At 48.1% G+C, this 15,467-nt stretch overlaps 2 protein-coding genes across 3 annotated transcripts in view; one reads left to right on the forward strand and one right to left on the reverse strand.

The window, feature by feature from the left end:
• Positions 1-13,405, reverse strand: part of LOC113405058 (TRMT1-like protein) — a 54,954-nt gene extending 41,549 nt beyond the window's left edge. Inside the window, exon 1 of the mRNA XM_026656032.2 lies at positions 13,252-13,405. Within this exon, the coding sequence (XP_026511817.1) occupies positions 13,252-13,354 (103 nt within the window). The 5' untranslated portion in view covers positions 13,355-13,405. The remainder of the gene's footprint in view (positions 1-13,251) is intronic.
• Positions 13,406-13,653: 248 nt separating this feature from the next.
• The window catches only part of LOC112103411 (transcriptional protein SWT1), an 82,808-nt gene continuing 80,994 nt past the window's right edge, over positions 13,654-15,467 (forward strand). The window contains exon 1 of one of the 2 annotated variants that reach the window (XM_024195141.3): positions 13,654-13,735. In XM_024195141.3, the coding sequence (XP_024050909.2) occupies positions 13,664-13,735 (72 nt within the window). In that variant the 5' untranslated portion in view covers positions 13,654-13,663. The remainder of the gene's footprint in view (positions 13,736-15,467) is intronic. The other variant, XM_024195142.3, reaches the window with a different exon arrangement.

Below are 15,467 nucleotides of genomic sequence, written 5' to 3' on the forward strand. Positions count from 1 at the left end.
CCCCCCTGCCACTGCCCATCCGCTGGCCTCCTCAGCCCCCCCACCCTCCTGGCTTGCCTACTCACCCCCTGCCACTGCCCGCCTGCTCCCCTCCTCAGCCGCCACCTTTCCCGCCACCGGCTCACCTGCCCCGCCGCCACTGCCCGCCTGCTTGCCTCCTCAGCCCCTCCCCCCACGCCACTGGCTCACCTGCCCCGCCGCCACTGCCACCCGCCTACTCACCCCCTGCCACTGCCCGCTCGCCTCCTCAGCCCCCCTCCCTCACCCGCTGCTTGCTTACTCACCCCCCGCGGGCTGCACAGTGAGCCCACCTACTCACCCCCCGCGGGCCGCACAGTGAGCCCACGCGGGCCGCATGTTGTGCAGGCCTGGTCTAAATAGTATGGGTAATAGCAGCAGCAATGATATAGCAGGACGGGCTTCAGCATGGTCTAGCAACCAGAGTACAAGCACACTGGGGACTTGTGTCTGTACTCTGGTTGATAAGCTGTGCTGCTATGTCTACACTACTATTGTTACTCACATTAGCTAGAATCAAATAAGCATAGGTGTGCCTACCTGTGCTACAGTCACACCTTTATCTGCAGTGCAGACATACCCTCAAACTAGATGGTTCTAATCTAGGCAAAAATGTTGTAACGTGGTGACATAATTTCTCTCTCCTCCTTTGCATTTTCTTTAAGATAGGAGCTACAAGATATTACAGAGATAGGAGAGACATCTGCTATAAATGAGAATTCCCTTTTAAACTGCTGTTTATTTTTCAAAACCATTTTTATAGTTTCTAGGATCCCAGAGAAGAAAACATTCCTTTGGAATTTAGGATCTGTGGTCAAAAGAATACAGTGAAGCATTTGGAGAAAATACAGATGATGAAGTAAATTTTACTTTCTGGCAGATGGCAGAGCCTAAGGCCTGGTCTACACTAGGACTTTAATTCGGATTTAGCTGCCTTAATCCGAATTAACCCTTCACCCGTCCACACTACAGAGCCAGTTAATTCGAATTAAAGGGCCCTTTAAATCGATTTCTGTACTCCACCTCGACGAACGGAGTAGAGCCTAAATCGATTTTGTTAATTCGAATTAGGGTTAGTGTGGACGCACACCACCGAATTACTGTGTTTAAGTTAATGGGGTAGTGTGGCCGCACACCACCGAATTAATGTGGTTTAAAACCGAATTAAGGTGCTTAGTGTGGCCGCGCACAATCGAATTTATACAACCTGTTTCCCAAATTCGAATTATCTAAATTCGGATTAATCCTGTAGTGTAGACATACCCTTAGATGAGAGCACACGGAATGAAAACAAAGACAGAAAACCCCCATAAGACCAGAAACACATAAAGCAGACAAAAATAAGGTATTCAAACTACAGGAATCTATTTTAAAATATAGCTAATAAAAGTTTAGAACACTGGATGTTTGGACAATTGATCAGCAAAAAAAGTAAATCACAATTTAATATTAGTACTTATACTTTAAAATAACACATGTAGAGGAATACTGAGGTGGGGGGGAGACTGGAGATGGAGGCTAAGAAATGCATTTAGAGAGTTTGATGGGAGAGGTTCAGAGTCCAAACTCTCCGGGCTACCTTAATAATGATAAATGATCATGAGTGGTGGATATAATAGGCCAGAGAAGGCTATGATCACATCTTCACTTGCAGTCTAGACATGGCCCTGGCCCTTCTCCGAGCCCCCACTGTCTGCTGCTGCCTGTCTGCCATTGCTTGCCGCATCCCTCCTCCTTGGCACCCTGGCCTGGCGTGGCGGCTCGGGATGGCCGGCGGCTCAGCCCAGGGCTCGGTGGGGCTGGGGGGCAGTTCGACCATGTGTGGCCGGGGCTGGCCCAGCGGCTTGGCCCGGCGTGGCTGGGGTGGGCAGACTGTGGGGCTCCTGCAGTCACAGGGGAGGCCCTCAGGGCTCCTCCTGTTATGGGGGTGGGGTTGGGGCTCCGGTGTGTGCCGGGGGGCAGGGCCTCAAGCGGAAGGGGCACAGCCAACAGGCTAGACTCCCCAAAGTGAGGGTTCACCTGCCACCCATGTAAATGATAACTGTTTGCAAGTGGTAGGAGCCAGTTATTCATGAAGAATTGGAATCTCTCTCAAAGTCCTATTACTTAGCAGCCAGCTTTTATAAGTGAAGAGTACACAGGCAAAGGGAAAGATTCTAGCTATTTGGGGATAAATTCTTATATTGTTTATCAATTAAATAAACAGAGGAGGAATGGAAGAGAAATTCCATCAAATTCAAATGAGATGTGACTAAATGTGTTACGTGTGCTAAAACTGATTTAGTCTTCATGTCTAAATTGCTAAAAACCAAAATAATTAGGAACTGGTACAATTGTGTAGTCAATTTGTGCAGCAGTAGAAGCTGTATTTGAATGCTGGAACTGAACTGCAAAACTGAGAGGATGAATTGTTTGAGCTTTCAGGTTAAAAGCACAGATTACTGCACTCAAAAAACTATACAATATGATACACCAAAATAAATGATTAAGAAAGGCTTAATTAGCTTAGAAGTGGAGCATTTAATTTGTTGTAAACTGTTAGGAACTGCATTCTCAGACAGAGTTAAGACAACTGTCTGAACTGGTGCAACTTCCTATCCAGAGTGGGGACAAACTGGTTCAGACTGCACTGGATCTGCCAGAGTTGAGCAGAATACCCTGGGTCAGGTTTTCCAACACTTTGCACCGTCAGTAGTCATTTACAACAACGCAAAGCAAATATAAAGTAGAGGTCTGTTCAGACTAATTTTCAGGCGTGACCTCAAGAGGGTCACGGAGTTTTTCTGACCTGTTTGTTCCCCCTGAACCTGAGTCACTGCTGCTGCCGCCAGCCCATGGGCTCAGCATGGTAGCAGCTGGTTGTGCCACTGCCAGTGGCTGCATGCTCTGCTCCTGCCATCTGCTGCCCGTTGCTGCACTGTGAGAGGTGCTGCAGCTCCTCAGTAGGCACACTCACAGTGCAGCAAAGTGGTGGTAGCAGGCTGGAGCAGGGCACGCAGCTGCCACTGTGCTGACCCCACGAGCATGAAGAGAGTCAACGAAACCCATCAGAGTCCAATTGTTTTTCCACCTGATCCGACACTTGCAGTTGGGTCCCATCCAGTTCGGGTCAAGTTGCATGGCTCTAGCATAAAGCACTAACTCTGAAAAATAGGATTTCACACTAACTTTGTGCATATGTAAACTGATTTAGAGAGGAAGTGAAGACAGATATAAATATATAAAGCAAATAGAAGAAACGGGAAATTGATAGTAGTGAATATAAATCAGAAGCTAGGAACTGTAGAAAATTAAAAAGAAAAGCAAAGGGACACATGGAGAAATCTGTGGCCCGCAGAGTTCAGGACAATAAGATGAGTTTTTGAGTATATTAGGAACAAAAAGAATCCTAAATTTCATACTGGAAGTGAGCTCCCAGGTGGGCTGCTCTTAACTGCACAGCCTGAGTGTGGAATGTGAGTTCTGCAGAGAGGTGCTTCTCCCAGCTTGTGCCCCTGGGGCAGGGAGTCGGTATTTTGTTTGCAAACAGAGACAGGGTGATTAATATAAGAAAGGGCTGGTAATTAAATTAAAGATCTGGAAGTCATTAGATAAACCTGTAAAACAGGAATCCCACTGCAGGGGGTGGGGGTGGGGGTGTTGAAGAAATCCCCACCCCTGAGTCTGTTGGGGACTCAGAAGAAATACAGCCAAGTCCTCTAAGACAAGTTTACATTCTTTAAAGAGGGAGATGTGAGGGACGTAGGTGAAAAGAAGGGGCCCAAACCCAGGGATGGGATAGCTGTGGTATACAGAAGTTCCCACTCTACCTGTGGTACTTATGTGGCCACATCACAGCCCCTTGGTGAGGTAGAGCAGTGCTTTTATCCCCATTGTACAGATGGGACACTGAGGCACAGAGAGACTAAAGGCCAGATTTTCAAAGGTATTTAGGCACCTAGAGGGATTTTCAAAGCACCTAGAAGGTTAGATGCTTTGTATTCCCCACTAGATGCCTAGCTGCATCTTTGGGTGCCTAAAAACCTATGAAACCCTGTCCCTAAGGTGAAACAGGAAGTCTATGGGGGGGAGTAGAACTCAGGGCTAGCTCCCTATCCACTGTACCAGCCTATCCCTGGGCAGCAGATTTAAAACAAATAAAAGGAAGTTCTTCTTCACACAGTGCACAGTCAACCTGTGGAACTCCTTGCCCGAGGAGCTCGTGAAGGCTAGAACTATAACAGGGTTTAAAAGAGAACTAGATAAATTCATGGAGGCTAAGTCCATTAATGGCTATTAGCCAGGATGGGTAAGGAATGGTGTCCCTAGCCTCTGTTTGTCAGAGGGTGGAGATGGATGGCAGGAGAGAGATCACTTGATCATTACCTGTTAGGTTCACTCCCTCTGGGGCACCTGGCATTGGCCACTGTCGGTAGACAGGATACTGGGCTGGATGAACCTTTGGTCTGACCCAGTATGGCCATTCTTATGTTCTTATGCATGGACATGTGACTTGCCCATGTAACTCCAAAACTCCATCTTGGGGCTAAATTCTGGATAGGAGAGAGGAGGGGGTCTCCATCCACAAGAGAAAGTCTATTTAAGCCCCTGGGAGACCCCTCCATTTTGTCTTCAGATAGCTCAAGAGATAGCCTCTCCACCCCAAAGGATACCTAAAAGAAACTGGAACAAAGGACAGTAACCCCGGGGGTGTGAGTGATTGCTGGACCCAGACTAGAAGGAGGCTAGTCTGTAAAAGAAGCTTACTGGAACATCTCTGAGGGTGAGGTTTCATCTGTAATCACTTTCTTACTGTATTAGGCATAGACTTGTGAGTTTTATTTTATTTTGTTTGGTAATTTACTTTGTTCTGACTGTCATTACTTGGAACCACTTAAATCCTACTTTTTGTATTTAATAAAATCACTTTTTACTTATTAATTAACCCAGAGTATGTATTAATTCTGGGGAGACAGGGGGGCAAGCAGCTGTGCATCTCTCTCTCTCTCAGTGTTACAGAGGGCGAACAATTTATGAGTTTATCCTGCATAAGCTTTATACAGGGTAAAATGGATTTATTTGGGGTTTGGACCCCATTGGGAGCTGGGCATCTGAGTGTTAGAGAAAAGAACACTTCTTAAGCTACTTTCAGTTAAGCCTGCAGTTTGTGGGACGTGGTTCAAACCTGGGTTTGTGTTTGTAGCTGGCAAACATGTCTGGCACAACCAGGCAGGGTTCTGGAGTCCCAAATTGGCAGAGAAAGCAGGGGCAGTAGTAGCCTTGGCACATCAGTTGGCAGCCCCAAGGGGGTTTCTGTGATCCAACCCATCACAGTATAATAATGCAGAAAGGGAAGAAATGTTCAATAAATATTTCTGTTCTCTATTGGTGGGGGAGGGGGAAGGGAAACAGATGATCTGGTCAGATCAAATGTCATGACAACACTCTTGCCTTTCCACTAATATCTCAGGAGGATGTTAAACAGCAGCAACTAAAGTTAGACATTTTAAAATCATTAAATCCAGATACCTTGCATCCGAAAGTCTTAAAAGAGCTGACTGAGGAGCTTGCTGGATCATTAATTTGATATTCAATAGGTTCTGGAGCACTGGGGAAGTCTCAGAAGACTGGAAGAAAGCTAATGTTGTGCCAATATTTTAAAAGGGTAAATGGGATGACCCAGGTAATGATGGGCCCGTCAACCTGATCCCAGGCAAAATAATGGAGTGGCTGATAGAGGACATGATTACTAAAGAAATAAAAGAGGGTAATATAATTAATGCCTATCAACATAGGTTTATGGAAAATAGATCCTGTCAAAATAACTTGATATCATTTTTGATGAGATTACAAGTTTGGCCGATAAAGGTAGTAGTGTTGATATACTTACCCTTCTGTAAAGCGTTTGACTAGGTACCACATGCCATTTTGATTAAAAAACTAGAACATAAAATTAACATGGCACATATTAAAAGGATTAAAAACTGGCTCACTGATGATCTAAAAATGTAACTGTTAATAGGAAGTCATCATTGAATGGGCGGTTTTCTTAGTGGGGTCCTGCAGGTATCAATTCTTGGCCTTACGCTATATAACATTTTTATTAGTGACCTGGAAGAAAATATAAAATCATAATTGATAAAGTTTGCAGATGACACATAAATTGGGGGAGTGGTAAATAATGGAGAGGCTAAGTCACTGATTCACAGTGGATCACTTGGGAAACTGGGTACAAGCAAACAATATATGTTTTAATATGGCTAAATGTAATTTATACATCTAGGAACAAAGAATGTAGGCCATGCTTACAAGATGGGGGATTATCCTGGGGAGAACTGACTCTGAAAAAGATTTTGGGGTCCTGGTGGATAATCACCTGAACATGAGCTCCTAGTATGATGCTGTGGCCAATGCAATGCAAGGATGCATAATACTGTGTCAAGTTCTGGTGCCCTCAAGAAGGATGTTGATAAATTGAAGAGGGTTCAGAGAGGAGCAATGAGAACAATTAAAGGATTAGAAAGTGCCTTTTAGTGAAAGATTCAAGAAGCTCAACCTATTTAGCTTAACAAAGAGAAGGTTAAGAGATGAATTGATTACAGTCTATTAGTACCTATATGGTGAATAAATATTTGGGCATGTCTACACTGGCAAAGTTACAGGCCGGCAGTTACAGCGCTGCTCAGAGAGTGCTGAAGAGAAACTGCTGTTGTGTGTTCACAGTCAGCTGCCTGCGCAATAGCATGTTCACACTTGCGGCACTTGCAGCAGTATTTGGAGCGGTGCACTCTGGGCAGCTATCTCACAGAGCACCTCTTTCTCTTCTGCCGCTAAGACTTGTGGGAAGGCGGACGGGGTCACGGGGCATCCTGTGTCCTGTCCCAATGCTCTGTGATGCATTGCTTCGCATCCCAGAAATCCCTGTGCTTCCGTCCACATTTGGCACCACCTTTCAACAGTTTGTGTACTGCGTGCCCTGCCTCTTTGGGCTGCAGGAACGGATTCCAAACCGTTGACCAGTATGCTGCTCGCTCTGACTAACATGTCACAAGTGGAAGTGGAGTTATTCCTTAAACTACAAAGGCAAGAGGAGTGTGACATTGATCTCGCCATGCATAGTAGCTATAACATGAGATTGCTTGTGGCATTCATGGAAGTGCTGACCACAGTGGAACGCCACTTTTGGGCTCAGGAAACAAGCACTGAGTGGTGGGATCACATCGTCATGCATCTCTGGGATGATGAGCAGTGGCTGCAGAACTTTTGGATGAGGAAAGCCACATTCATGGGATTGTGTGATGAGCTCGCCCCAGCCCTGCAGCGCAAGGACATGCGAATGAGAGCTGCCCTGTCGTTGGAGAAGCGTGTGGCGATTGCACTGTGGAAGCTGGCTACTCCAGACTGCTACCAATCGGTCGCTAACCAGTTTGGAGTGGGAAAGTCGACTGTTGGACTCATGTTGACAGACGTGTACAGGGCCATTAATCTCATCCTGCTCCAAAAGTCCGTGACTCTGGGCAACGTGCGTGACATTGTGGATGGCTTTGCACAAATGGGCTTCGCTAACTGTGGAGGGGCAATAGATGGCAGGCATATTCCAATTCTGGCACCAGATGATCTAGCCACTGAGTACATTAATCGCAAGGGGTATTTCTCAATGGTTCTCCAGGCGCTTGTGGATCACCGTGGGCGTTTCACAGACATTAACGCAGACTGGTCTGGAAAGGTGCATGACGCATACATCTTTCGGAATACTGGCCTGTTCAGGAAGCTGCAAGCAGAGACTTTCTTCCCGGACCAGAAGATCACCATAGGGAAAGTCAAAATGCCCATTGTGATCCTGGGAGACCCCATCTACTCCTTAATGCCATGGCTTATGAAGCCATATATAGGGCAACTTGACAGCAGCAAGGAGTGGTTCAAAAACAGGCTGAGCAAGTGCAGAATGACTGTTGAGTGTGCTTTTGGCTGTTTAAAAGCCTGCTGGCGCTGCCTCTATGGGAAGCTGGACCCGGCCAATGACAATATTCCTATGCTTATAGCGGGGTCCTCTACGCTCCATAATACTTGTGAAGAAAAGGATGAAAGCTTCACTCAGGGCTGGACCACAGAGGCACAGCGCCTGGAAGCTGAGTTTGAACAGCCAGAGACGAGGGCTATTCGAGGGGCACAGCGCGGGGCCATAAAGATCAGGGATGCCTTGAGGCAGCAATTTGAAGCTGAAAGCCACTAATATTTGTTGCTACGCTCGGGATTGCAGTGCTTGTAATGCTAGGACGTGATTGGTGCACATGATGCAATAAGGGGGTTTAACATAATTGTATGTTGCTTTGCAGTGCTCTTTTTGCTTTCAATTAATAGAATAAAGATTGCTTTCAAACCAACACAATTCTTTTATTAAAAGACAACAACTGGAGGAAAGAGTCAAAAAAACCAACCAAAAAAACAAAACCATCAGCAGTTAGGGGTATGGGGGAAGGGAAGGTCTCAGGAGGAGGAGGGGTCCCGGGACGGCTAAAGATTTGTGTATGTTCAGGGATCATAGCCAACCTTCTCCTCTGGAGTACAATGCAGTGGGTACTGTACTTCAGCAAGGCCAAACTGCAGAGGGATGGGTGTTGAGTGCTGTGGGTAGTGGGAGTCCACAGTGCTGGACTGTGAGGGGGGAGGAGTGGAATGCCACAGGTATAGACTGGAGCCAGGAGGTTGATAAGAGTGTGTTGGCAGTGTCTGGGGGGCACATGGGAAAAAGTTTTGTGACAGCGGCTGCAGGGGAGGGCGGGTGCGGAGCTGCTCGGTTTGAAGAGCTAATATCGCCTGGAGCGTGTCTGCTTGGCACTCCATAACCTTTAAGAACCGCTCCGTGGCTTCATTCTGGCGTGCTGCATTCTCCTTTCGGTCCCTCTTCTCGCTGTCCCACCACTCCTTCAATTCCTGTTTCTCAGCGATGGAGTGCATCATAACATCGCACAGACAGTCCTCCTTAGTTCTTCTTGGCAGCTTTCTAATTCTGCGCAGCTGTCGATACCAAAGAGGGAGGCTGGGCTCCCAAGGTCATCTCTGTGAAGTTTAAATGCAACATTTTACAGAAGCAGTATGGTTTGCAACGCAGACAACACTGATTCAGTGCTTTAAAACACAGCCAGTACTCACACACCTGTCACTAACTGGCTGATCCCAGGCAAGCACACATGAGCCACAAGACCCCCAAAATGGTGAGTAGCTGCAGGGGGAGGGTGAATCACTCTTCCCGGACCCTGCTGTACACTGGTCACATGGCTCTTGGGGATAGTCAGCACTGTAGGGGAGGCCTGATAATCATTCCTGTCCCCACACTTTCCACAGGATGTGATCATTATGGAAGATATCTCGCTGCTGAGGGTGAGCAGGAATCAAGGGTCTTCTCCAAGCCTGTGGCTTCCGCCCTGGCCCCTATGCGGCTCACCTGTGTGCAGCAATGGTCGTGTTTCCCCCCCCTCCCCCACCATGACGGCACAGTGGGGCAGGAAAGTTACCATTAATGGGGCAAGAAACAAAGCAGCTCTGCCGAAGAACCTGCGGCAGGGGATTGCCCAGTATCTCCACGAGAGTTTCCTTGAGATCTCTGAGGGAGAGTCCTGTGAAGTGAGGAAGTCAATCAATAGCCTGTTCCACCTCTCAGACTAGGCATGCGGTGGGAGACAAGCCTGCTTTCTGCAACCCTCCTGCCCCCAACAACTCGCTTCAGAGATTCCCCAAATCAGATCCACTTACCAGGGTCCTCCTCTCCTGTTTGCACTTTGCCAATCTCCGACAGCTGTGACTGGCTAGGCTCCTCCGGGGTAGAAAAGAGCTCCTCGCTGCATGCATCTCTGGCCTTTGAGTCATCCTCTGCGTCTGGGTCTCCCTCCCCCTCCACATCCTCGTCCAAGATTTCCTCCTCCTGGCTCAGTCCACTCTTGACTGGCACGTGAGACAATGAAGTATCCACGGTGGTCTTTGCAGTGAACGTGAGGTTGCCGCTGAGTATCACGGCCAGCTCTTTGTAGAACCGACAGCTTGTGGGCGCAGCCCCGGAGTGGCAGTTTGCCTCCTGCGCCTTGTGGTAGGCGTTCCGCAGCTCCTTCACTTTGACCCTGCACTGTCATGCCTCTTGAAATCTGTCCGTAGGTATCATAATTCCTATGGCTGGAGTGCAGCTGGGAATGGACAGCCTCCTCTCCCCAAATGCTGATGAGGTCCAGCAACTCGGCATTGCTCCAAGAGGGGGATCGCATGGTGCATGGAGCAAGCATGGCCACCTGAAAAGATGCGCTGAGATCACTGCACGCATCACCGAGCAAACAGGAAGGGGACTTTCAAATTTCCAAAGGAATTTATGGGGTGGGGATGATGGTTGGTCACCTGAGGGCAGGGCAGTAGAGTTCAAACCGATGACCAGAGATGTGAGAGCAGGCATTGTGGGACACCTCCCAGAGGCCAATCGCAGCGCTGTTATTGCCACAGTGTCTACACTGGCACCACAGCACTGTAGCCTCGGCGCAGAAAGCTGTACGCCTCTCGTTGGGGTGATTTTTTTTAAAGCACTACAACTGTGTAGTTACTGCGCACTAAGTGGCTTGGCAGTGTGTACACTTCGGGAGTTACAGCGCAGAAAGCTGCTTTACTGCGCAGAAACTTGCCAATGTAGACAGGGCCTTTGATAATGGGCTCTTCAGTCTAGCAGAGAAAGGTATACTATGATCCAATGGCTGGAAGTTGAAGTTAGATAATTCAGATTGGACATAGGGTGTAAAATGTTAACAGTGAGGGCAATTAACCATTGGAACAATTTACAAAGGTCTTGGTGGATTTTCCATTACTGGCGATTTTTAAATGACGATTGCATGATTTTCTAAGAGATATGCTCTAGGAATTTTGGGGAAGTCCAATGGCCTGTGTTGTACTGGAGGACAGACTAGATGATCACACTGTTGGCCTTGGAACCAATGATTCAGGGCAATAGAAAGTTTGGCTTCTTGTCACACACGTTCCAACCAACTACCACCAGCAACTGGAAAGGTTACTGCATGTAACAGATGTAAGGTAAACTGGTGTTGTAAACTCAAGGTGTTCCAGTTAGTTTCAATGCCTTTTTGACCAGTGTATAAAGACAAAGACCTCAAATACACTGATGGATGTTACTTCCCCACAAAGGACAGGGCTATTCTGAATGGCAGGGTCCACTCAAACCTGTTCTCCAGAGCTTTATACTGTGTAGAACAGCAAGAGCATCCCTGTCTGTTGGGAATATTCTGACACAGTATTCACAGGGGCACCATTTAGGGAGGGCAGGAGGGAGGTCTCCTGCCCCGCCCCTGAGTTTTGTACAGGTCTGCTCACAGTGCACATCCTAGCCCCAGGTGGAGCTCTTAACTGCAGCATAGCCTGAATGTGGAATGTGAATTCTGCAGGAGAGGTGCTGCTCCCAGTTTGTTCCCCTGGGGCAGGGAGTCAGTATTTTGTTTATAAACAGAGGCAGGGTGATTAAGATAAGAAAGGGCTAGTAATTAAATTAAGGATCTGGAAGTCATTAGATGAGCCTGTAAAACAGGATGGGGGGGGGGAGGGGGAAGGAGAAGGGTGTTGAAGAGAGAACACAGGAGACTCAGAAGAAATACAGCCAAGTCCTCTGAGCCAAGGTTATATTCAGAAAAGATGGAGATGTGAGGGGGATAAGTGAAAAGAAGAGGCCAAAACCAAGGGAAGAGATAGCACTGATATGGAGAAGTTCCCACCTTACCTGTGGTAATTATGTGGCCCCATCACCATAGGATCTGAGCATCTCACCATGTCTAACCTATTTCTCCTCGCACACCCTCTGTGAGGTAGAACAGTGCTGTTATCCCCATTGTACAGATGGGGCACTGAGGCACCGAGAGATTAAGGGCCAGATTTTCAAAGGTATTTAGGCACCTTGTGATATTTTCAAAAGTGTTTAGAAGGTTAGGTGCTTTGTAAAAAAGCAGTGTTGCCAACTCTCATGATTTTGTCCTTGTTTTCCTTAAAACCTCAGCTCCTGGAGTCAAGTGGATATGTGATGATTTCAGCTTTCATTCATAAAGAAAAAGTAAGTTTCTAGCCCTCATGGCTGTGAAGAAAGCTTCAAAATGTGACCCAATGCACCCTCAAGGGTCAAAAAGCCAAAGACTAACAAAAAGAACACCAAAACTATTCTTTTTTACATAATCTCATTATTTTTAAGCCAATCTCATGATTTTTGGTGAACCTGACTCATGATTTTTGAACATTGGAGTTTGGCAATACTGTGAAAGAGACCTGAAACTGTCAGTTTCACTCCTGTTTAAAGTAAGTTTCTAGTCTATTATTTGTAGTATGGTAACACCTCTAGAGCCCCGGGGCAGTTGAAGTATAAACTCACAGAGCCTTGCCCTAGTAGGATGTTTCCAAAAGTTAAATGACCTATTCCAAGCTTGGTGAACTGCAAAGAGTAAGAAGTGTAAATGACAGAAAGGAATCGAGATTTTTCTACAACTCTTTCAACTGTTGTATTCAAGAGTTAGTAAAAAAGTAAGAATATTAACTGAACATTAATATTTTAACCCTAACCAGTGTCCCTTAAGTGACTTAACACAAGATGTCAGAACATGTTACTACTACAGCTGAATGGATCTAATATGTATTTACTTTTCTTTCTTTACATAGGAATTAGATAGAAATTAGCTGGCAGGAGTATTGTAAGTTATTATCTGCAAAACACCTAGAGTTTTCAGGTGCCTAACTCACCCCTGAAAGCGTGGTTAAAGTCCCCGCCCAATCTGAAATGATGCCCCTGGACGGAACATCACACCCCTGAGACTGTGAGCAGGAGGCAGCTCCATCAATGGCCTCCATTGCTGTCCCAGAGTCAGGAGAGAACTGGCGGTGTAGGAATAACACAGCCTATCCACCTACCACGGGCAAGTGAGGCGTTGCGTTTCCCTATCGCCATCCACTCAAGGCGTTTCACAATCGAGCCGGCCCCGCTAGCAGGTGGCAGTATCCTCCTGGCAGCCGAGGGAGGCAGCAGGACCCAGGAGTCCTGACTCCCATCCACGGGCTTGGTTAGGATGCTGCTGCTACGGCACACACCGCTCCCAGCCCCTCGCAGAGGGTGAGCAGGGCCCGGAACCCACCCGATCCTCTCAGCTCAGCCCCTATGGCCCGAGGGTGTGTCTTTCTTCCCCAGATGGCAGGCTGCCCCCGCCACGCACCCACCCGCAGCCGCTCCCTTACTGATCTCTCCGGCCTCGGCCTCCTCCTCCTCCTCCTCCTCCGGCTCCCCCTGTTCGGGGGGCAGCCGGGCCAGCGCTGCCACTACAGCCTCCTCAGCCGCCATCTTCCCCACACACAGCACGGAACCACGGGCTGGGGAGCGGAGCGGGAGTCCAAGCCGCAAACGCCTCTCCTGACGGGGGGGGAGGGCGCTGTTCGCGGCTCGCTTCCTCTCACTGGGCAGACGGCCGCGCCGACTCGCCGCAAGGGGGCGCGATGCAGTCGTTCGGGCCCCGCCAATAAAACTACGCTTCCCGAGATGCATATCTGCAAAAAACTACACTACCCAGAATACACCGGGATCACAGCAGCCAACCGCCCTCCCCTGGCACGGACTGTGACGTTCAAATGTCTCCAGCGGCCAAAAGTAGCAATGAGAAAACTACACTACCCAGAATGCCAGTGGGATGAGGTCTCCGTTGGGCCTTGGCTAGACGGCGCCACAGTGAGTAGAGCTCCGGGCTGTGTTTGCGGGGGTGTTTGTGTTCCCCAGTCTCTGCCTTGGGCTGGCTGGGGCCTAGGACCGGGGGCTGGGAGAGCGGTTCGCTCACTTACTCGGGGGGCGAGGGGCTGGCTGCCCCTTCTCGGGGAGGGGGCGTGTGGTTCTCTGGGGCTGGATGGGGCATTTCCTGGGGTGGCAGGGAGGCTGCCCGCGGGGTCTGTGAGGTATCATGCCCCCGCTGCTGCTGTAAACATAGGGGAGGGGATGGGGTGGTACTGGGGGCTGGAGGGGGAAGTCACCGACCTGTTCTTAGGGCTGGAGTTCTCTCTGCTTCCCCTTCTTTGGCGTGGGCGCCACGATCGTGGGTGCACTAGGAACAAGGGTACTGACCTGCGAGGTGCAAAGGGGCTTAGGTAAACTCGCTGTCTGTCCTCACAAGCGATTAGTGACCCTACGGAATAGCTCTTGGCTAGCAGGTGCTGACGGACCTGACCCACCCATTCCAGGTGGCGTTTCTTCTAAGGCCAGTCTCCATTGCCCATTTGTTCACTTTTAAAACAAGCAGCTTTGTGCTTTATCCCGTGCTGAACTTCATGCTTGAGAGGAGCTGCCTGTAAACATCCATATGCTCCTTCAAAACCCTCCTTAAAACGTCTTTGCCGTGATGCCTACAAAAAGCGCAAACAAGCAAAACTTGACCAATATTGTCTCATTATTTACTTGTACTCTCCCATCTGTCTGTCTATATCAAGCTGTTGTCTCTTGCTTAGATTGTATGCTATTTGGGACAGGGTCCACCTTTTGTTCTGTTTTTGTGCCTACCACAAAAGTGGGTACTGGTCCATGACTAGGGCTCCTAGGCACTATGGTGGTGATAATAGTAAGTCTGACAGGCTGGTTCTTGCCCACATGCTTGCCGTCTAACTGTGCACCATATGTGGGGCTGAGAAGGAATTTCCCCCCAGGTCAGATTAGCAGTGACCGTGGGGTGGGGGTTGCCTTCTTCTGTAGCATGGGGTCTAGGTTGCTTGCCAGGATTGTCTGGAATCATTTCCCTGACATCACAGGGCCTTGGGCATTGGTGTACCTTGGTCCTCCAGTTCTTTGCCTTTGTGGCACACAGGGGCTTGGTCTGCTGAGGATTGTAATACTTTAGTGTAATTTGGGTTGCTGGGTGGTGTTAGTGGCCTGTGATATCCAGGTGAGACTAGATGATCTAGTGTTCCCTTCTGGCCTTAAATTCTATGATTCTGTGATATGACGTTATTGGGCTTACTCATCTTGCACAAGGATGATCAACATTACGTACAGCATATTATTTCAGGCACACTTAAATCTACTCCTTTACTATAGTTACCACTCACTGTTCATAGAGTGGAAAGTATAGCAAAGCTCATAACAAAATTGTGTGATATGTCACATCTACCGTTAATTAAAGACTTGTTTAATCTACGACATGATCGTCTGCCCTCACAGCGCCCGTTGTGGATAAGTTTACCGGGTGAGGGCTTTATGGTTGAGGATACGTGGCAAGCTTCATGGTCCGCAGACAGTGTGACAAATAATTATCTTGTATTCCACTCCGCATCAGCCCATGTTTTATTTACCACAAAGGCAATGGAGCCTTCTCAGCTATGTTTTGTACTGGACATGGAATTTGTGCTGCAGCAGAATTTTGGTGGTGTTTTAGAGACAGTCCGCTATGTCAGTATGGGTAGCCACAAATCATGACACA

This window comes from Terrapene carolina, unplaced genomic scaffold (assembly GCF_002925995.2).
Source record: "Terrapene carolina triunguis isolate 2854851 unplaced genomic scaffold, T_m_triunguis-2.0 Scaffold211, whole genome shotgun sequence".
Classification (NCBI taxonomy): Eukaryota; Metazoa; Chordata; order Testudines; family Emydidae; genus Terrapene; species Terrapene triunguis.